Genomic DNA, 22,776 nt, shown 5'->3' with positions numbered 1-22,776 from the left:
CAAGCGTGTGGCATGAGGGCAGCTGAAGGCTGAGCAGGGACACTTTTGTGAGTGGTGTGGACGCTGGGTCATGCGGGGGGGGGGGGTTGGGCAGCATGTAACCCAGGAGAAGTGGCAGCGGAGTGTCATGCAGGCAGTGATTGTGCTTTGTTGGAGGTAGTGTGGTGCTTAGCTAAGGTATGCATTGCTAATGAGGGCTTTTCAGAAGTAAAAGTTGTTGGGAGAGGGTGGGGGGCCACTCTTGCCGCTATTGTGGCTTAATAGTGGGACCTGGGAACTTGAGATGCAGCCCAACATGTAGCCCCTCGCCTGCCCTATCCGTTGCTGTGTCGTTCCCATCACTTTCTTGAATTGCCCAGATTTTCACAAATGGAAACCTTAGCGAGCATCGGCGAGATACAAAAATGCTCGAGTCGCCCATTGACTTCAATGGGGTTCGTTACTCGAAACGAACCCTCGAGCATCGCGAAAATTTCGTCCCGAGTAACGAGCACCCGAGCATTTTGGTGCTCGCTCATCTCTAATAATGAGAGTTAAGGTGCAGTTATCTCCTCCGTCATCTTTGTTTCCAGGGCGAGGAGTGTGGGTGAATTGAGGGCCACTATAAGAGAGCTGCAGGAAGGCCGTGTCAGAGGAGGTCACCCACGTGTCTGTTATACGCAGAAAGGAAAGTGTGAATACCAGGAAATTTATGGCAGACAGAAGGGAGGATTGGGGGCAGATAGACCTTTTTGAGGTTTGAGAGAAGAATTTACAGATGTGAGTCGGTGATAGGAGGCATGATTTGGGGATATAGCAGGTGCAGATAGGAGAGGGTGTGCAGTGGGTCTGTAAAATTAGGCTTTGAGATTTAGGAAGAAGTTAGCAGTGAAAGTCCAGTGACATGGTAGAAGGGACAAAGAAATAAGTAGACCCTTTCTAAGTTCGGGGTTTGGGGGTAATGAAGGCGTTTAAGCGCCATGCGCACAAAAAGGACTGCTGGCTTAAACATAAGGAGTGTGAAGGCGGTTGTGGAAGATGCAGATTAGAGACGTTTTGTTACCTTCTGGCTCAATTTTTGAATTAGCACTTAAAAAGCAGCATTTGAAGAACAGCACCAAGCCCAAGGCTCATATATAGAACTTCTGTATTTAATGACATTCACGGTTTTCATTTGCACTGCTTACGCTGTATTATTTCTGTTTAGTAAAGTCACTGGGTTATTCACTGCAATCAGTTGTGTTCAGTGTCCTTGCTTCCACACTACCTTGAAGTCCACATTTGTCCTTACATTTTCACCATGATCCCCCCTATCAGTTTGGGTGGTTTATGACTACAGTAATAAAAAGAAAGGCTCATGGAGACCATTTAGTGTTGCTGTAGTAAACCAGGATCTTTTCTTCTTCCGTCCATCCACAATACTTTTCCTCCATGGATCGCGCTCACAGGTCACCTTAAGAACATAGAATTTGAGTGTTGGGCAGATCCAGAATGATTCCACCCAAAGAATAAATGTTCTTATTGGCTGTTTAATGTCTGTGAATAACTGATGGCTAAAACTCATCTTTGACATCTTTAACAGTTCCCACTTTCCTAACATGACTACAGCTTTTCTATGTGAAGTCTCTGATGAGTTACAAAATTAGATTTCCTCGTGAAACACTTTCCACATATAGAACATGAAAACGGCTTCTCTCCTGTGTGAATTCTCCGATGCCTATTAAGATCTGATTTATCTGTATAACATTTTTTACATTCTGGACATGAATATGGCTTTTTTCCTATGTGACTTCTCTCATGTGCAACAAGATTTGATTTATCTGTATAACATTTCCCACAAAATGAACATGAAAACGGCTTCTCTCCTGTGTGAGTTCTTTCATGTCTAACACAATGTGATTTCTGCATAAAACATTTCCCACATTCTGAACATGTAAATGGTTTCTCCCCTGTGTGAATTCTCTGATGTGTAACGAGACTTGATTTATCTAGAAAACATTTCCCACATTCTGCACATGAAAACGGTCTCTCTCCGGTGTGACTTCTCCCATGTACAACAAGATGTGATTTATATGTAAAACATTTCCCACATTGCGAACATGCATATGGCCTCTTTCCTGTGTGAATTCTTTCATGTATTGCAAGATATGATTTATCTGTAAAACCTTTCCCACATTCTGAACATGAATACGGCTTCTCTCCTGTGTGAATTCTCTGATGTGTAACAAGACTTGATTTATCCTTAAAAGATCTTCCACATTCTGAACATGCAAATGGTTTCTCACCAGTGTGACCTCTTTCATGTTTAGCCAGGCCTGACTTACGAGTATAGCATTTCCCACATTGTGAACATGAATACGGCTTCTCTCCTGTGTGAATTCTTCTGTGCATAATAAGACCTGAGCTTCTTGTAAATTGCTTTCCACATTCACCACATTGAAACCTTTTCCCCCCATTCCGCCCCACACTTGGGGTAACAACCTGTGATTGGTCAGGAGAAGGTTCCTCGTGATTAGGGGGATTATATGATGGATCTGTACTGTGAAGTCCTGGAGATACATTAAGGGTAATGAGGTTTTCTCCTGAAGAGCGCTGCACGATAACTTCATCTTCCACCTTATAATTTACTGATAACAGGAAATTTCCCTCAGAGGTCTCACCGGGTTTGTCTGTGAGGAATAAAGCATGAATTTCGTGATTTTAATTCCTCATAGAAGCCAATCACAGCACAGTTTCTATTCCTTTTAATGCTCTTGAAATTTGAAAGATGTGCTGTGATTGGTTGCTATGGGCAATAGAGACAGTTTTTCTTATAGGGAGTTTTCATAAATCTTCTCTATACTCTTTACCCAGATCAATTTCGACAGGAAACCAGAAATCATTACACAGTTATTGGGTCTCCCATATGACAAGGCGCTAGACTGCCCATCTAATAACTGCAGGCCAGAAGTATAGACTGACCTCACACTGGTCCTACCAGACCTTGTAGCAATCTGCCGATCTAGAGGCTCATAACCGGGAGCAACATCTGAGCTTCTGCTGGCTCTATTGGACGAAGAGCTCTTAGGCCACAGACCATGCCCAAGAGGCCATAGACCCAGCCAAAGCTCAGAAGTGAAGCCCCTCTTACCCCTCCAGACCACTGTGTTGTCATCAGGTCCTGGATCTGGAGGTTTGACACACAGACAGCCGCCGTATTCTTCTGCATTCTCGCAGGGTTAAGGCACAGTTGGAATCCAACCCCTCATGCACGGTGATTCCACACGGGACGGGCTGGAGAGCCTCTGGGCGCCCATCTCTTCAGACCTATCCAGTGGCTGCTGGAGGTGCTTACACCAGACAGGTAACCTCCGTGCCTACATAGTTTGGGGCACAGAGTCCCTGCAGTTCCCTACTGTTAGAGATCTGGAGGAATCCCGGGAATCCTTTTCCCAACCACTCCCACTCACAGGAAACAGAAAATGAGGAGGTGAAGGCTGTTGCCGCCTTCAAAGAGATCTGGGAGGACCCCACTTCCTGTCCGGATGGGAGGCGCTCTCTAATGGGAACAATTGCTGCAATACTTATAAGATTTCTGATATGCAAAGGGACATTTATAAAAGGACGCCAACATATAGTAAATTATTCCCTGACTACTTTGTGTGCTACGACTATCTGTCCTACAAGCTGAGAAATTCACAAGTTGCTATTTTCTACATGTTTTCTATGAACATAAAAGTATATCAAAACTCACCTCTGGACTTCCGGTTCTGGCGCCATGGAGTAAGCAGCAGGAACACAGAGCTCCGGCAACCCCGCTCCAGATACTACCCCAACCACAGCTGCTGTTGGCCCTTCAAGAGCTTTACCGCTGCCTCAGGGAAGCAGCATGAATCACCGGAGAGTGAAGGGAGACAGCGGCGCTAACCTCACTAGCCCCGCTGCCTGCCGGCCGCGCGGCAAAGCACTACTCCACAGCAACCCTTACCAGCACCCTCGGAACCCGCTCGGGTAGATCACCGCAGAGGATTAGAGCTCCACGGAGTCCAGCCAACACAGCTCCTGATGCTGCTCCTGCTGCAGAGTGGATGGAGCCGCTGAGAACCGATAGGAGCGGAGGACAGTAGGAGACACGTGTCCCCCTCCCCCCAGGTGGTGGTGGCGGCGGCGGCCATTTTAGTCCCTACCCTTGCTAGCAAGAGACTCCTGTTGTGAGGATATATATATATATTGCCATATGTTTTTTTTATGCTTTATACCTGTATGCAAGTTCTATTCAATTCCAAATGAAAAAAACTTATATGTCGCCTTACATCAGATATTCCAAGAGGCCTTGCCAGGCGAAGACAAAAACGTATCTTGAACAAAATGTATCTTAAACACAGCAAAGAAGAACCTGACATGAAGGCCGCATGTACTTGGCCGTTTTCCCAGAAGTGCCGTATCAAGATGTTCCACTATGTACATAATTTTCACTGTCTTAGGCCGGAAATCCGGACTTCCCATATATGGAGAATGCATGCTTGGCCGCTTTCTTAGAATTGAGTGGGTGATTCTTTGCACTGGAGTTAATTAAATACGTGATTTTCTGTACATAAGCCAGAGGCGCCTCACTGTCTCAGGCCGGAAATCCGGACTGCCCATATATGGTTATAAGCCCATCACCCCCTGATGGTGATGGGACAAAGGGTATAAGATCTCATGTAATCTGTAATAAAACACAGCCGAGAGCCATGTCCCGTGTGAGAAACTATACCAGACCTCCGTGTGGTGTTTTCTTCTTATCGCCGGCAGCGGGCAAGTGGGGTGGGCCTGATTAGTGCTGTACTTAGAATTTTATTACCCTAACAAATGGCGCAACCAACTGGGGCGGTAAAACCAGGAGCTTACAGCGCAATTCACCCGGATCCACGCCACGGGGAAGCCGTCCTGCTGCAAACCGAGCCTGATCAACTCACTTAGAACTCCAGGTAAGGCCAGCATATATTTATGTTGTGTTTTACACTGAGAGTTTTGCAGCGGGACTGACTATCTGTGGTTTGTGACCGGACGGGTTGGGTTAAGAGTTCTACACGGTAACTCGTGTGGGCTTCGGGTTTGCCGTCATGGACCACTGACCGTGATATGTGCACCAATCGGTCACCCGGAAACTAGTCTGTAGTTTATTTGTACTTTGAAGTTTTAACGTTTTAATAATAGTGGAGATTGTTGTATCTGCAGAAATTTTTTTTTTTTTTCTCTTTCTTTTCATTTAGTCTCACAAGAGAAGGGACCCTCAGTTTAGTTTAGTTAGTTGTTAATGGTTTAGCAGAGAGGGATGCATTTTATGAGGCTGGTTCCATAAGGAGAAGGGACCCTCGGTTGTCTTGCCGGTATATAAGGGGCTGACAATTTGAAAATTAAGAGGGATGCACTCTATGGAGCGTGTTATTATTATTATTGTTGATGTTCTAATATGCGTAAGATCTTATTAAAGAAGATAGAGCCCCTCAAGGGCTGCCGCCGTGTGGATGAATCTGTAAAATGTAAGAAAACTCTAATGAAAATGTGTGACACCGACCCGCACGGCAGATTACAAAATGGTGTCTGGGAGGGAGGTCTTTAGGACCGAGAGGTGCCTTGGAAGATCAAGGTTTTCTAGAAAGTGCTAGAGAGAGAGAGAGACAGTCAGAGAAAGTTAAGTATATACACATTATTTGTTTAAGAAAATATCCGTAAGTGAAATGTTGAAAAGTACAGTAAGTGATCAAGAGGGCGTAAGGAGAGTGTCTATTGAAGGTTATATTAGCAGTTAGGTAGGGGAGAGAAATAAGGGGAGCAGGCAAAGTCGAGAAGAAAGTTACAATGCATGTGATTTGTTGGCAAAGAAAGGAGAAAAATGTGTATAATACAAGATAGATAATAGATATGGATATATATGTGTGTGTGTGTATATATATATATATATATATATATATATATATATATATATATATACTGTATGTGCAAATAGTTAAATGAGCTTGCTTTTAGGGGAGAAGAGTTTTGTTGACATGTAGCTGCGACCTTGTGTTCAGTCTGTTTAGTCTTCAAGGTCAAGAGATAACGAAGCGAGAGAAAATGCAATAATAACCCTGGATAATATCTCTGCTTGCGTAAATGGAATGGAGGCTTGAAATGAATTTAATTAATTATACTGTCTTAGTAGACAGGAAATATAGTAATTTCTAAGGTACATTCTTACTTATACAGGGGTTGAAAATGAAGAACATGTTGCGCTGTAATTATGATTTCAAAATGCAGGCAATAGTTTACGCTAAAACAATTCAGTCTGTGTTTCATATTCGTAGAGAGATAAGAGATGTTTTAAAAAGGTGGGGGCTTTCAGATTCACTCTGAGCTCAGGGTCACAAGGGGGGCAGAAAAATACCCAGAGATTCTAAAATACTTCAGCGTTTAATACAGCATATAATAGCTTCAGTAAATAAGAAATATAGAATGTATCAGCAAACTTTTTTTCACATAATTTGTCATAAATAGCGCTCATTCACAATCTCATCTCAATAGAATCATGTACTTTATAACATTATAGCACTCACCTCAATGTTTTTCAACTGATGTATGTATGTTTGCCAAACTTTTTTTGTCCGTGCATCTGTGTGTACTGGTACACCTCCAAGGGGGGTGACGGAGCAGACTTGAGAGCATGGATGGATGAGAGTTGGTGACCCGTGTTCGGGCTGTGTGGAATGTGTGATGCAGGTAATGACTGGGGATAAAAGTCCTCCCCATGCATGGGACTTTGCTTGGTTGAGATGTGGATGCTTGGACTGTTACGCTGAAATGGAGCTGAGAAGACGGACGCACGGAGCCAATATCGAAGGGGTGGAGCTAGATGATGTAATAGTACGTAATGTTTCATCCTTCTTGTCCAAGGGAGGGGGTGAGGAGCTTGAGCAGCTAGTAAAAGTTTTTGTTTTGTTTTTTCTCTGCAGAATACATTCCATTGCAGGCAGGAACAGACTAATAATGAATTCACTTAAAGGGATCTCACATTTCCAATATTAGTAGATGTTTTGTAGATTATTCTGCCCCGGTGTAACTCATGTTTCTGTTATACATGCTAACATCTTACAGGCCTTATCTGCATCCATCAAATCTTTTTACAATGTGGTACTAACTTAAACCGGGTACTATTGTTCCAATTGAGTACCCTGGTTTAAAGGGGGGGAGGAGAAGGCATAGGTGATCTAGGTATTGCAAGTCAGCCATTTTTAAATTCAGCCATTTTTAAATTTTTTGCAAGCCATTTTTTAATTTTTTGCAACAAGATTCTGATCTTTTTTAAATAGAATACCAGCCTGATTGTCTAGCATTGATGCAACAAGAAAATTTAAGTTTTAAAAAAGTTACTGAAAGCCCTTGTTAATAATGCATATTTTGATTTGTTTTTTATAGATGGTACCCAGGGTGATTGACGACTCCACACTGGATATGCAGTGGTTACACAACAAGATGTCCTAAAAGCAGAATGTCTCCGCATGTCGCAGTACAAGAAGCGGAACTAAAAGCCCTCGCTGAGGCGTGTAGAGTGGAGGAAGGTAAGACGGCAAACATTTACACTGACTCCCGGTATGCATTTGGCATAGCTCATGATTACGGCCCAACATGGAAGGCCAGACAGCTTTTTACCTCAGCAGGACAGCCAATTAAGAATGATGCAGCGGTGCAGTCTCACGGAGACCCTACTTCTACCTGACAAAGTGGAAAGCTCACACCAATTCCTACACCGGAGAAGCAAGAGGCAACGCCATCACAGACCACACAGCAAAGGCAGCGGCCCTCAAGCCGTGGAAGAAAGAAGAAAAGAAGAATTTGATAATAACTTTGGACTTTGATAAAAATTTTGGACTTTGATAAAAACTTGGACTTTGACAAAACTTGGACTTTGACAAAACTTGGACTTTGATATGAACTTGGACTTTGATATGCTATAGACTTTACAGTTAAGAAAAAGACAAATGGACTAAAAAGGGACGGCGTATGGTGAACAGTCAACAGCACTTGCCCACCATAGTCCCTGTGCCCCATGATGGCCCAGCTGACGCACCGAAAGACGCACCTCTCAAAGCAGTAATGATGTCGATGCTTGAACAAGGACGGGTGGCTCCTTGGTTTTCTGTAGCTGCTGCATCATTTGTCCAATTTTGCATGATCTTTGCCGTAAGCAACAGGGCAGAAGTAAATTTGCCACACCACACTTGCCTAGACCACTCTACCCATTTCAGGGATTGCAAATTGGCTACACTCAGCTCCCACTTGTTGGGAAGCATGAATATGTGCTTGTTGTTGATTTCTTTTCAGGTTGGAGACCTACCCTGTTACCAAAGTAAATAAGCAGGTAACCGCACAGAAGCTCATGAATGAGGTAATCTGCAGATATGAGGTACCAGAAGTGATTGAGTCAAACAAAGGTACACACTTCACAGGTGAAATAATGCAATACATCATGTCTGTTTTGGGTATATTCCAGGTTTTTCACACACCCTACCATCCACGGAGTAGGAGGAAAGTAGATACAAAAGGCAATGAAGAAAATGGGCAAATTTTGAATTGAGTGTCTTTCATTAGTTTTTTCTTTTTCTAGGAGGGTACATGCCACAGTATCAGAGTTTGGGGAATGATTTTCCTGTTAATTTTGTCATAGGCCTCTCCAAGGAATTGTTAGTAATCCATTCTGCAGTCTCTGCTTTTCTCCCAGGTCCTACAGATGAGTGTCACAATCTAAAACCAGGTGACAGGGTCTATGTAAAAAAGTTTGAGCGAAAAACCCTGTTTAAAGGTCCTTACCAGATGTTGCTCACCACCCCAACTGCAGTCAAGCTCGAAGGAAAGCCCACTTGGATCCACACTTCGCACTGCAAAAACTAATGATCCTGCATATCCTTTACATGCTATAATGTGGTACAATTCCTCTAACACACACCTTTGACTACTGTACACTAGCCCCCTGTTTCAGAACAAATTAATACAATCAAATGTGCAATATGAAGCCTACACTGAGGGTGAGAATCCAACACCGCATCGTGCTAAGAGAGACGTTGACACTCCAGGTGGTAACTTTAATCCACATGCATACCTAGATGCAATAGGAGTGCCAAGGGGGGTGCCAGATGAATTTGATTCTAGAGATCAGGCTAAAGCAGGTTTTGAGTCCTTATTTGCTATTGTCACTGTTAATAATAATGTAGATTGGATGAATTATATCTATTACAATCAGCAGAGGTTTGTAAACTACACCAGAGATGCTTTACAAGGGTTAGCTGACCAGTTAGGGCCCACTGCATCCATGGCGTTCCAAAATAGAGTGGCCCTGGATATGATTTTAGCAGAAAGAGGTGGGGTATGTAATTTCCTGTATGTGTATTATCCCTTTGATCAAAAAGAGTATGAGTAAGGGACTGCATAATGTGACACCAACGTTTCCCTTGTTTGAAAAAGATGAAGAGCCAGTTCCGATAATGCCAACCAGATACGTTACCAGAAGAATGGAGAAATGTACTAGTACTGCGCCGCCCCGGTCTTCTAAGATGGACTGTCAGTGGAATTCCCAATTGCCTAGGGAAAGTGCAGAAGACCTTAGGTTCCGGCGAGGGCACACCCTGCGGGGTGTTAACTCGTACAGATAGAGGGTATGGATGCCCGGAAATAAGCCCAGGGAATCCATGGCCTCCTTCTGAGGTGAGGTAGGGATCCCTCCCTTTTAGAAGTAGGGACTTACGGGCAGTGGAGAAACCCTGACGCAAGGGAGAGGCGACCGAGGAAGAGTGCAAGGTCTGGTGCTTGATCTCCATATTAAGTTTTTTAGGGGGGTTTGTGAGGGTATATGTATATATTGCCATATGGTTTTTTTTATGCTTTATACCTGTATGCAAGTTCTATTCAATTCCAAATGAAAAAAACTTATATGTCGCCTTACATCAGATATTCCAAGAGGCCTTGCCAGGCGAAGACAAAAACGTATCTTGAACAAAATGTATCTTAAACACAGCAAAGAAGAACCAGACATGAAGGCCGCATGTACTTGGCTGTTTTCCCAGAAGTGCCGTATCAAGATGTTCCACTATGTACATAATTTTCACTGTCTCAGGCCGGAAATCCGGACTTCCCATATATGGAGAATGCATGCTTGGCCGTTTTCTTAGAATTGAGTGGGTGATTCTTTGTACTGGAGTTAATTGAATACGTGATTTTCTGTACATAAGCCAGAGGCGCCATATCAAGATAACGGCTGTTTTCAGTGTCTCAGGCCGGAAATCCGGACTTCCCATATATGGTTATGAGCCCATCACCCCTTGCTGGTGATGGGACAAAGGGTATAAGATCTCATGTAATCTGTAATAAAACACAGCCGAGAGCCATGTCCCGTGTGAGAAACTATACCAGACCTCCGTGTGGTGTTTTCTTCTTATCGCCGGCAGCGGGCAAGTGGGGTGGGCCTGATTGGTGCTGTACTTAGAATTTTATTACCCTAACACTGTAAAGCTCCATAGGGGACAGGGAGTGTGGAGATTGCCTCTCCCTGAACAAAATCATAAAGCCCAGCAAGGTTCAGACAAGGAGGGTTGGAAACGCCACAAAACCATACTGCCAGTCCCTCAGAGTGCCTCCAGTTCTACTAGTGCACGTGGCACAATATAATTTATCAGATTCCCTGGCTCCCTTGAAGTAGAAGGTCAATGGCATAATTCGGAGGGGAGAATAGCACTTCTGCAGATCAAAACAGGAAAGGAAAGCTCTAACATCTACAACGGTTATGGTCCAAATGCTAATAACAAACCGTTCTTGATCAACCTATCAGACAAATTACTAGCGGACACCGAAAAACGTAAAGTAATAGGAGGGGACTTTAAGGCGGTTATTAAAACGGGAGAAGATAGACGCAGCCAAACAACCCAAAGCGAACGCATTAGATATCACGAGTCCAATATGCTAAATTTTATAAATAAAACTGGCCTCAAAGACACCTGGCGGGAACTTAATCCGGAGGGTCGAGAATTTACCCATTTCTCACATGTGCAGAACTCATGGTCTAGAATAGACTACATACTTAGGCCATCCCTTTTGTTACCAAAACTCACAAAAATCTCAATAGGAGACATGGTGATCTCTGACCATGCTCCAGTGATACTGTCGCTATGCGAGGAAATCCCAAGGGGCACAGATTATATCTGGAGGTTCCCATCATATCTAGCAGAAGACGAGACATTCTGCGCCCTACTAAAGGGGTGGTGGTTGGAGTACTTATCGGAGTATTTATAGTTGCTCTGGGACACGGCCAAGGCAGTCATCCGGGGCAGGATAATTGCATACGTGAGCTCTTTGAAAAGAAACATCAAAGACAATATTAGTAGATTCAGTAAGCAACTACACGAGGCATATACCCAGTTCCAGGAAAAACCAAATAGCCAACACAAACAAAAGTGGATATCAGCAAAGGAATCGTATGAGACCTGGCTACAAAAGAGGGAAGCGCTAACATATTCGCGAAAGGAAGCTAAACTATTTAAATATGGGAACAAAGCAGGGAAACTTATGGCCAATTTAGCAAGAGGGCCTTTTCAGAGGTCCAATATGACATGCTTGAAAGAACCTACAGGAAAACGACAGTCCCGCCCCCAAAAATTAATAATATATTTTTTGAATTCTACTCAAACCTCTACTCTCAACCGCAAACACACATCGCTACTGGGGAAGACTTATTTTCAGATGTAGTGTGGCCCAGACTAGCTGAAGAGCAAATCAATACATTAAGCGCACCTGTATCCCAATGGGAAATTAAAGAAGGTATCAAAAGCATGGGAAATAATAAAGCCCCGGGGCCAGACGGATATACGGGCGAATTTTATAAAATACTAAAAGACCAGACGACCCCACTACTGGAGACAATATTTAACGGATATATGCAGGATGGCCAAAATTATGGCAGACCGCCCGGCTAACATTATGCCGCATTCAGTCTCTCCAATGCAAGCAGGTTTTACGAAAGGACGCTCAGCTATAATAAATATACGGAAGATCTTGACAGTCCTGGACGATATCAAGATACACCCGAATGCTCACCCTTCCGCTTCTCACGATAGACGCCGAAAAGGCTTTCGACAATGTCTCATGGTCTTGGCTGAGGGAAGTGATGGATAGGATGGGCTTCAAAGGCCCCTTTGCGCCTATCTGTGGAAACTTTACTCCTCTCCACAAGCACGAATTTACACCCCGGGTTTTATATCAAGTTTCCCTCTACAGAAAGGGACTAGGCAAGGATGCCCTCTATCACCACTTTTATTTAACCTGGCAATCGAACCACTAGCACGAAAGCTAGAGGGCAATATTGAGATTGAGGCCATAAAGGTCCGGGGGAGAACTATAAAAAGCATGCTATTTGCGGACGATATACTGATAGCGCTCTCCCGACCAAAATCCGATTTACCACGGAAGCCTTTGGAAAACTGTCAGGGTTTAAAATAAACACCACGAAATGTGAGCTGTTAGATATCTCTACTCGGGGCAAACTCACAGATGCAAATACTGGAAGCTACCCTGTCAGTGTGGCAAAGACCCATATCAAGTATCTGGGCATAAACATAGGCAAAAAGCCAAAGCCTCTTTATACACTAAATTATCCCCCTACAATACTTAAAACAATAATGGAGCTAGATGGGTGGAGTCATCTCCCGCTCCCCTTCATGGGCAGATGCCACTTGATCAAAATGATCAGTTTTCCAAGACTTCTCTACCCACTGCAGACAATCCCACTCCTACTCCAAAGGCGAGATCTAGCGAAACTACAAACAGCTTTCACGACCTTTGTGTGGTCATGGTAAAGAGCTCGTATAGCTTTGAAAAACTTAATGCTCCCCAAAAGTGGAGGAGGACTTAACTTCCCAGACATTCCATTGTACAACGTGGCCAGTCTCATGAGGCACTCTTTGGACTGGCTGCGGAACTCTAATGATTACTCGAACACGGACATAGAAAGGGAACGGTTCACCCCATGGAGTCTAAACACCTTACTACATACAAGCTACTCCAGCCTTCCAATAGAATGTAAACACTCAATTATGGCAAAAGACACTATAGCAGCTTGGAAAATAGTCCGAAAGGCCCACGGTCTGCCGTCTAGGCTCTCCAAGCACATGGACTTGTGGCAACACCCAGAATTTAAGGAGGGGAGAGAAAATAGAATGTTTGAAATTTGGCGCCACAAATTTGGGGATTACGAAAGTTCGCCATCTCATCCACCCAGATTGTCCTAGATATAAGACCTTTAACCCCCTCAGTGGCAGGTTTCTTACCCCCCTGTCAGACCCACCAGGGCAGGTTCTTTAACCCCCTCAGTGGCAAGTTTCTTACCCCCCTGTCAGACCCACCAGCGCAGGTTCTTTAACCCCCTCAGTGGCAGGTTTCTTACCCCCTGTCAGACCCACCAGGGCAGATTCTTTAACCCCCTCAGTGGCAGGTTTCTTACCCCCTGTCAGACCCACCAGGGCAGGTTCTTTAACCCCTCAGTGGCAGGTTTCTTACCCCCTGTCAGACCCACCAGGGCAGGTTCTTTAACCCCTCAGTGGCAGGTTTCTTACCCCCTGTCAGACCCACCAGGGCAGGTTCTTTAACCCCCTCAGTGGCAGGTTTCTTACCCCCTGCTAGACCCACCAGGGCAGGTTCTTTAAATGGTCTAATCGTTTAATTTCAACTCATTTTCCAGTCGCGTTCCAAGAGCCATAACTTTTTCATTTTTCCATTGACACAGCCAAAGGAGGGCTTGTTTTTACAGGACAAGTTGTACTTTTTGATGGCATCATTTTTGGATATATATAAGGTATTGCATAACTTTAAAAAAAAAATCTGTAGGGAGATTGGGGGAAAAAAAGAAATTCTGCCGTTTTTTGGATTTCATGTTTACGGCGTTCAGCGTGCAGAATAAATAGCGTGATAAAGTTATTCTCTGAGTTATCATGATTCCGGCGACACCAAGTTTATACAGTTTTTTTAGGTTTTGCTATTTTTGTACATTTAAAACATTTTTTTTCCTTAAAGGTTTGCTTTTGTGTCGCCGCATTCCAAGAGCCGTATTAATGTTATTTTCCCATCGCCAGAGCCCCAGAAGGGCTTGTTTTTTGCAGGATAAACTCCAGTCTTCATTTATCTCATTTTTTTGGAACATGTAAAATTGTGATAGTTTTTTATTCCATTTTTTCTAGAGGCAAGATTAACAAAATCTGTAATTCTGGCTGTTTTTTATTTTCCACTGCATTCTCTGAGCAGTATAAATAATGTATTAAAGTAATTCTTCAGGCCAGTACGATTATGCCAATACCAAATTGTAATAATTTTTTTTCTTTTTCACTACTTTTTAACACTTTAAAAAAAAAAAAAAAGAGTAATAAAAGTTTAAATCACCTCCTTTTGCCGTATCTATAATAAAAAATCTAAATCATAAAAGAAAAACACATATTTGGTATCACCACGTCCGTAAATGACCGATCTATCAAAGTAGTGCATTATTAACCTCGTACAGTGAACGTAGTTCGAAAAAAAAATAACGCCACAAATGCACTTTCAGTCACCCTGTCTCCCAGAACAATGCAATAAAAATCAAGTAAGTCGATGGAAAAATAAAAAAGTTATTGCGCGCAGAAGATGCAGCAGAAAATAATTTTTAAAAATTAAATGTATTTAAAAAAAAATACAAGTACTACAGCAAAAAAAAAACTATCCAAGTTTGGTATGGCAGTAATTGTACCGACCCATAGAATAAAGTTATCAGGTCATTTTTGTTGCAGTTTGTGCGCCGTAAAAAGAAAACGCACTGAAAGATGGCCGAATGGCATTTTTTTTCCATTTTACTCCACTTAAAATTTTGTAAAAGTTTTTCAGTACATTATATGGTACTTTAAATAGCACCATTGAAAAATCCAACTTGTCCCGCAAAAAACAAGCCCTCATACAGCGCCAGCGATGGATAAATAAAGGAGTTATGATTTCTTAAACAGGGGGAGGAAAAAAAGAAATGGGGAAAAAAGAAAAAAAGGGGCCATGTCATTAAGGGGTTAAATAATGTACTAACTTCCTTCTCTGGGTCATTATGACACAGGGATACCACATGTGTAATTTTATTTTTAATTTTTTTACAAATTAAAGGGAGACAAATGTTTTTGTTTTTTATTTTTTAAATAATTTTTTCACTTTTTTAAAACTTTTTTTTTTTGTCCCTTTACGGGGACTTCCACAGAGACCCATCAGGACCCCCTGATCACATTCCGGGGGTCCGATGGTGACAGCCCTTTACATGCTGCAGTCACATAGACCGCAGCATGTAAAGAGTTAACACAGCAGAGATCAGAGGTTTTCTCTGATCTCTGCAATAAGAGCTGGTGCCTGGCTGTCCTCTGACAGAGGGAGCCCCCTCCCTCTGTCAGCGCTTTACATGCTGCAGTCACATAGACTGCAGCATGTACAGGGTTAACACAGCAGAGATCGGAGGTTTTTTCCATTCTCTGCTGTAAGAGCCGGTGCCCGGCTATCCTCTGACAGCCAAGCACCAGCTCTCCCTGCCACAGAGACCATTGGCTTGCTTCTGACAAGCCAATGGTCTCTATGGCAACCTGTAAATAAAGCAGTGCAAGAGTTTAAAATTAAAAGCGGGAGATTGCCGGCAGATCGGCAGTATCTCTCAGCTTCTTATTTCAAAGTCCTGCACTGCTCTGTGTGGGTCTGTGCAGGCAGAGCACACTGTCACAGCTTATGGCATTGTGCTCTGCAGCTCCCATAGCGATACATAGCCCAGAAATCTTCCCGGCTATATCGCTATGGGTTGGGGAGCTCGTCCCGGAAAATTTCCGGGCGTGCCGCTCAAGGGGTTAAGGAAGTTTGCGAGGAATACAACCTACCTCCGTCTCACTTCCTACCATTTGCACAGGTACGTAGCTTCCTCAGGGAAAGACTAGCCGACATAGCTAAAGAGTCAATACATAACCCAATAGATAAAGACTATTCATATAAACATTCAATCTCAAACCTATATACCAAACTTAGAGAGGGAGGGGGATGAAAAACAATTCAAACCCTAATTAATTCAAAAAATGGGCACGAGAACTCCAAGATACGGAGTCACCCGAGAAAATGATTGAGAGTTGGTCGTCTGTGAAGCAGGCGATACATAATGAGAGATGGAGGGGAACCTACTTATAATAATCCATGGAGCTATATATGGGTTTGACAAGCCACCTAATCCTAAGGGTTACAAGCCTGCCCTAGGTGATCTCACCCAAAGTCTGACTTCTTGCATGGCATATGGCACTGCCCTAAAATCCAAAACTATTGGGTGGATGATGCACAAAAGCTAATTCAGGATATAGGGGGGCGGCTCCTACAGCTGACTCTGCAAACATTTGTATTTCACCATTTACCCCACCAGACGAGAAAATCTAAAATGATTCACACTATTCTACTGATCAGCAAGAGGTCAGCTAAAGACATTGGACACCAACGAAAACAGCATAGAGATAGAAAGTAGAATCCCAAGGCCCAAAATGGTTTAAAATGTGGAGAGGATTTATAGAGAAATTCCTCAATCCTCCAGAAACCAATTCACTAACACCTCGTGGTGCTCCCGTATATCCAGAAGGATACCACCCAACCAGGAAGCCCTAAGATCAGATGGCAGGACGAGAGGGAGGGGTGGGTGCTGATGAGATAACCGTGGATAAGGGGATTATTCCAAGTGCACCCATCTTATTGATTTTGTAACATTGTATTAAGAGAGTTGGGGAATTAGGGGAGGGGGGAGTTTGGGGAAAATAGAAGATATAAGTTATCTACATTGTAAACACCGAACAGAAATCTATGTTAACATCTAGCGGCAATGTCACTACTGTAAATGGGTGTCCTATGGACATGATCTTTGATGATTGACTTGTTCATGTATGATCTTCCTAAATACCAATAAAAAGGAGTTTGAAAAAAAACAAAAAAAAACAAAAACTTACCCCTAACATTAAAGGGGTTGTCTCACGCCGAAACGGGTTTTTGTTTTTTTTTCAATAGGCCCCCCATTCGGCGCGAGACAAACCCAATGCATGTGTTTAAAAAAAAAAAACGTTTAGTACTTACCCGAATCCCCGCGCTGCGGCGACTTCTTCCTTACCTTACTAAGATGGCCGCCGGGATCTTCACCCACGATGCACCGCGGGTCTTCTCCCATGGTGCACCGTGGGCTCTGTGCGGTCCATTGCCGATTCCAGCCTCCTGATTGGCTGGAATCGGCACACATGACGGGCCGTAGCTACGAGGACCAGCTCTCCGGCACAGGCGGCCCCATTCACCGCATAGAAGACCGCACAGCGCAAGCGCGTCTAAAATCGCCAGAAGACGGCGATTTTAGACGGATCCATGGCGACGGGGACGCCAGCAACGGAGCAGGTAAGTGAATAACTTCACGATGTACATTACAAAGTGCATTAATATGGCCATACAGAAGTGTATAACCCCACTTGATTTCATGAGACAACCCCTTTAAGTATGATGCATTATGGGAAAACCTCTGAAAAATCACTCTAATAAGGAAAAGCGCGCCAAAAGTTATTACCACAAAGTGCCGTGTCAGAGTAAAGGAAAATGGGGCTGTCAGAAAAGCTGCAAGAAGGGGTTACTAAAGCGCTGAGGAGCAACCGAACCTGAAGGAACCCCCCAGCTCATCATCACCTACCTGCGGGAACGTCCTCTTCCACCTCACTCTTCCACGGGTGATCGCCCCTCATCCTCTCTTCTTCTACCTCCACTTTAATATCATCTTCACCCTGATGTGTCATATGGAATAATTCAGTACAATATGGTGGAATCTATGCCTGCTGGAGGAAAGAGCTTCACCCCTTACATAGAGCAGGACCAGAGCTCCAGCCCCTATATAGAGCAGGACCACAGAGCTCCACCCCCTATATAGAGCAGGACCACGGAGCTCCACCCCTATAAAGAGCTGTGACAAAACTCCACCCCCTATATACACCAGTACCAGAGAGCTCCACTCCCTATATACAGCAGAACCACAGAGCTCAATCCCCTATATAGAGCAGGACCAGAGCTCCACCCCTATATAGAGCAGAACTAAAGAGCTCCACCCCCTATATAGAGCAGGACCGGAGCTCCACCCCCTCTATAGAGCCAGACCATATTTCCACCCCCTATATAGAGCAGCAGAGAGCTCCACCCCCTATATAGAACAGAACTAAAGAGCTCCACCCCCAATATAGAGCAGGACCATAGAGCTCAACCTCCTGCAAAGAGCAAGACCAGAGCTCCACCCCCTATATAGAGCAGGACTAAAGAGCTCCACCCCATATATAGAGCAGGACCAGAGCTCCACCCCATATATAGAGCAGGACCAGAGCTCCACCCCCTATATAGAGCAGGACCAGAGCTCCACCCCCCTATATAGAGCAGGAGAACATAGCTCCACCCCCTATATAGAGCTGAAGCGGAGAGCTCCACCCCTATATACAGCAGGGCCAGAGAGCTCCGCCCCCAATATAAATGTACTACAGGGCTCAGCACCACCTACCTGCTGGTTCTCTAGGACATCTTCATCTATACGGTCCTGGGAATATAGAGAACGGGGACATCTCTCTGGTGGGTTTCTCCTCCCGGCTCCATCTGTGGAAACACACAGTGATGGGAGAATGTAGGTGACCTCATACCTACCGCCTCTTACCTGGTGACCCCGTCTCCAGCATGGCGGCCGCGTACACATCCCTCTACATACTCCCACTCCTCTTACCTGGTGACCCCGCCTCCATCATGGCGGCCGCGTACACATCCCACCAGCCCTGTACATACTACCACTCCTCTTACCTGGTGACCCCGCCTCCAGCATGGCAGCCGCCTACACATCTTGCCGGCCCTCTACATACTCCCACTCCTCATACCTGGTGACCTCGCCTTCAGCATGGCGGCCGCGTTCACATCCCACCAGCCCTGTACATACTACCACTCCTCTTACCTGGTGACCCCGCCTCCAGCTTGGCGGCCGCGTACACATCCCTCTACATACTCCCTCTCCTCTTACCTGGTGACCCCGCCTTCAGCATGGCGGCCGCGTACACATCCCTCTACATACTCCCACTCCTCTTACCTGGTGACCCCGCCTCCAGCATGGCGGCCGCGTACACATCCCTCTACATACTCCCACTCCTCTTACCTGGTGACCCCGCCTCCAGCATGGCAGCCGCGTACACATCCCGCCGGCCCTCTTCATACCCCCACTCTTCTCTAACCTGGTGACCCCGCCTCCAGCATGGCGGCCGCGTACACATCCCTCTACATACTCCCACTCCTCTTACCTGGTGACCCCGCCTCCAGCATGGCGGCCGCGTACACATCCCTCTACATACTCCCACTCCTCTTACCTGGTGACCCCGCCTCCAGCCTGGTGGCCGCGTACGCGTCCCTCTACATCCTCCCACTCCTCTTACCTGGTGACCCCGCCTCCAGCATGGCGGCCGCCTACACATCCCTCAACATACTCCCACTCCTCTTACCTGGTGACCCCGCCTCCAGCATTGTGGCCGCATACACATCCCTCTACATACTCCCACTCCTCTTACCTGGTGACCCCGCCTCCAGCATGGCGGCCGCGTACACATCCCTCTACATACTCCCACTCCTCTTACCTGGTGACCCCGCCTCCAGCATGGCGGCCGCGTATACATCCCTCTACATACTCCCACTCCTCTTACCTGCTGACCCCGCCTCCAGCATGGCGGCCCCGTACACATCCCTCTACATCCTCCCACTCCTCTTACCTGGTGACCCCGCCTCCAGCATGGCGGCCGCGTATACATCCCTCTACATACTCCCACTCCTCTTACCTGGTGACCCCGCCTCCAGCATGGCGGCCGCGTACACATCCCACCGGCCCTCTACATCCTCCCACTCCTCTTACCTGGTGGCCCCGCCTCCAGCATGGCGGCCGCGTACACATCCCTCTACATACTCCCACTCCTCTTACCTGGTGACCCCGCCTCCAGCATGGCAGCCGCGTACACATCCCTCTACATACTCCCACTCCTCTTACCTGGTGACCCCGCCTCCAGCATGGCGGCCCCGTACAGATCCCTCTACATCCTCCCACTCCTCTTACCTGGTGACCCCGCCTCCAGCATGGCGGCCCCGTACACATCCCTCTACATAGTCCCACTCCCCTTACCTGGTGGCCCCGCCTCCAGCATGGCGGCCGCGTACACATCCCGCCGGCCCTCTACATACTCCCACTCCTCTTACCTGGTGACCCCGCCTCCAGCATGGCGGCCCCGTACACATCCCGCCGGCCCTCTACATCCTCCCACTCCTCTTACCTGGTGACCCCGCCTCCAGCATGGCGGCCCCGTACACATCCCTCTACATCCTCCCACCCCTCTTACCTGGTGACCCCGCCTCCAGCATGGCGGCCCCGTACACATCCCGCCGGCCCTCTACATACTCCCACTCCTCTTACCTGGTGACCCCGCCTCCAGCATGGCGGCCCCGTACACATCCCTCTACATACTCCCACTCCTCTTACCTGGTGACCCCGCCTCCAGCATGGCGGCCCCGTACACATCCCTCTACATACTCCCACTCCTCTTACCTGGTGGCCCCGCCTCCAGCATGGCGGCCCCGTACACATCCCTCTACATCCTCCCACTCCTCTTACCTGGTGACCCCGCCTCCAGCATGGCGGCCCCGTACACATCCCGCCGGCCCTCTACATACTCCCACTCCTCTTACCTGGTGACCCCGCCTCCAGCATGGCGGCCCCGTACACATCCCGCCGGCCCTCTACATACTCCCACTCCTCTTACCTGGTGACCCCGCCTCCAGCATGGCGGCCCCGTACACATCGCGCCGGCCCTCTACATACTCCCACTCCTCCATGGAGAAATAGACGGCCACATCCTGACACCTTATAGGAACCTGACAACACAATATCCAGTCATCAGCCAGAGCCCCCCGCTAGAATGTCCCCCCACATTCCCCGCAGTCACCTCTCCTGTCAGCAGCTCCGTCATCTTGTTGGTGAGTTCTAGAAGCTTCTGGATCAGGGAGTGAGGATGGATGATGGGAGTCGCTGTCTTCTTCACTGCTGTGTACTCCTGTGGATGGAGGGAGACGCTCAGGGATGGCACAAATACAAGACAGATGGGAGGAATGGAGGGAAGTTCACCTCTCCGGTCAGCAGGTAGATGATCTCCCAGGTGACGGCTAATATCCTTCCGCTCATCTCCGTGCCGTCCATGGGGGCCTGAGGAGAGAGAGGTCACATGGTACCGGCTGATAACAGAGCGCAACCCCCATGTCAGCTTACTGTACTGCTGTATATATATATCCTGTGATACTGGCTGATAACAGAGAGTGCAACCTGCATGTCAGCTTACTGTACTGTTTATATATATATAAATCTCCTCTGATATTGGCTGATAACAGAGAGCACAACCCCGTTGTCAGCTTACTGTACTGCTGTATATATATATATATCCTCTGATACTACCCGATAACAGAGAGAACAGCGCACCGTCTGAATCTGCAGACTCTGTAGCAGCTGGAGGACCTGTGGAAACGTCAGTGTCATGTGATCATGGGCGTGCGGTTCCCTAGTCATGTAGATGGCAGTAGGTGAGTAAAGAACAGCATTGTGGACATCACAGAGGACAGTGTATAGGAAAGTGTAGAGGTAGGGGTCCAGAGCCAAGCATACTGCAGAGGACAGAGCAAAGAACAGTGTAGAGGGCAGCGTAGGGGACAGTGTAAAGAACAGTGTAGAGGGCAGCGTAGGGGACAACGTAGAGGACAGCGTAGGGGACAGCGTAGGGGACAGTGTAAAGAACAGTGTAGGGGACAGTGTAAAGGACAGTGTAGGGGACAGTGTAAAGGACAGTGTAGGGGACAGTGTAGAGGGCAGCGTAGGGGACAACGTAGGGGACAGTGTAAAGAACAGTGCAGAGGGCAGCGTAGAGGGCAGTGTAAAGAACAGTGTAGGGGACAGTGTAAAGAACAGTGTAGAGGGCAGTGTAAAGAACAGCGTAGGGGACAGCGTAGGGGACAGCGTAGGGGACAGCGTAGAGGGCAGTGTAAAGAACAGTGTAGAGGGCAGCGTAGGGGGCAGCGTAGGGGGCAGCGTAGGGGGCAGCGTAGAGGACAATGTAGGGGACAGCGTAGGGGACAGCGTAGGGGGCAGCGTAGGGGGCAGCGTAGAGGACAATGTAGGGGACAGCGTAGGGGACAGCGTAGGGGACAGCGTAGGGGACAGCGTAGGGGACAGCGTAGGGGACAGTGTAGAGGACAGTGTAAAGGACAGTGTAGAGGGCAGTGTAGAGGGCAGTGTAGAGGGCAGCGTAAAGGGCACCGTAAAGGGCAGCGTAGAGGGCAAGGACAGTGTAGAGGGCAGTGTAGATGATAGTGTAGAGGGCAGTGTAGAGGGCAGTGTAAAGAACAGTGTAGAGGGCAGCGTAGAGGGCAGCGTAAAGGGCAAGGACAGTGTAGAGGGCAGTGTAGATGATAGTGTAGAGGGCAGTGTAAAGAACAGTGTAGATGTGAGTGGAATAACAGAGAAAAGAAACATTTTTTCTTTGTGGAGTAACTAATGTAAACTAGGCTTAAAGGGGTTGTCCCGCGCCGAAACGGGTTTTTTTTTTTTTCAACCCCCCCCCCGTTCGGCGCGAGACAACCCCGATGCAGGGACGTACAGAAAGCTCACCGGAGCGCTTACCTTAATCCCCGCGCTCCGGTGACTTCTATACTTACCTGTGAAGA

General features: G+C 46.5%; 2 protein-coding genes across 2 annotated transcripts; both read right to left on the bottom strand.

Moving 5' to 3' along the window:
• Positions 1–1,492: 1,492 nt before the first annotated feature.
• On the bottom strand, positions 1,493–19,234 carry LOC136617658 (zinc finger protein 300-like). Its single transcript, XM_066594276.1, has 3 exons — positions 18,551–19,234; positions 17,702–17,792; positions 1,493–2,648 (listed from the first exon to the last, which is right to left on the bottom strand). Exons 1-3 carry the CDS (start codon positions 18,737–18,739, stop codon positions 1,582–1,584), a joined length of 1,347 nt encoding a protein of 448 aa, XP_066450373.1. The 5' UTR covers positions 18,740–19,234; the 3' UTR covers positions 1,493–1,581.
• Positions 19,235–19,568: 334 nt separating this feature from the next.
• LOC136618062 (gastrula zinc finger protein XlCGF66.1-like) lies at positions 19,569–21,272 on the bottom strand. The gene is made up of 3 exons (XM_066594301.1): positions 21,191–21,272; positions 21,012–21,119; positions 19,569–20,940 (listed from the first exon to the last, which is right to left on the bottom strand). The coding sequence occupies exons 1-3, from the start codon at positions 21,260–21,262 to the stop codon at positions 20,806–20,808; spliced, it is 315 nt and encodes a 104-aa protein (XP_066450398.1). The 5' UTR covers positions 21,263–21,272; the 3' UTR covers positions 19,569–20,805.
• Between the last annotated feature and the right edge of the window lie 1,504 nt (positions 21,273–22,776).

The sequence above is a fragment of the Eleutherodactylus coqui genome, chromosome 1, assembly GCF_035609145.1.
Source record: "Eleutherodactylus coqui strain aEleCoq1 chromosome 1, aEleCoq1.hap1, whole genome shotgun sequence".
Taxonomy (NCBI): Eukaryota; Metazoa; Chordata; class Amphibia; order Anura; family Eleutherodactylidae; genus Eleutherodactylus; species Eleutherodactylus coqui.
Note: the sequence above shows the minus strand (reverse complement) of the source record. Positions and strands in the feature narration are given on the sequence as shown.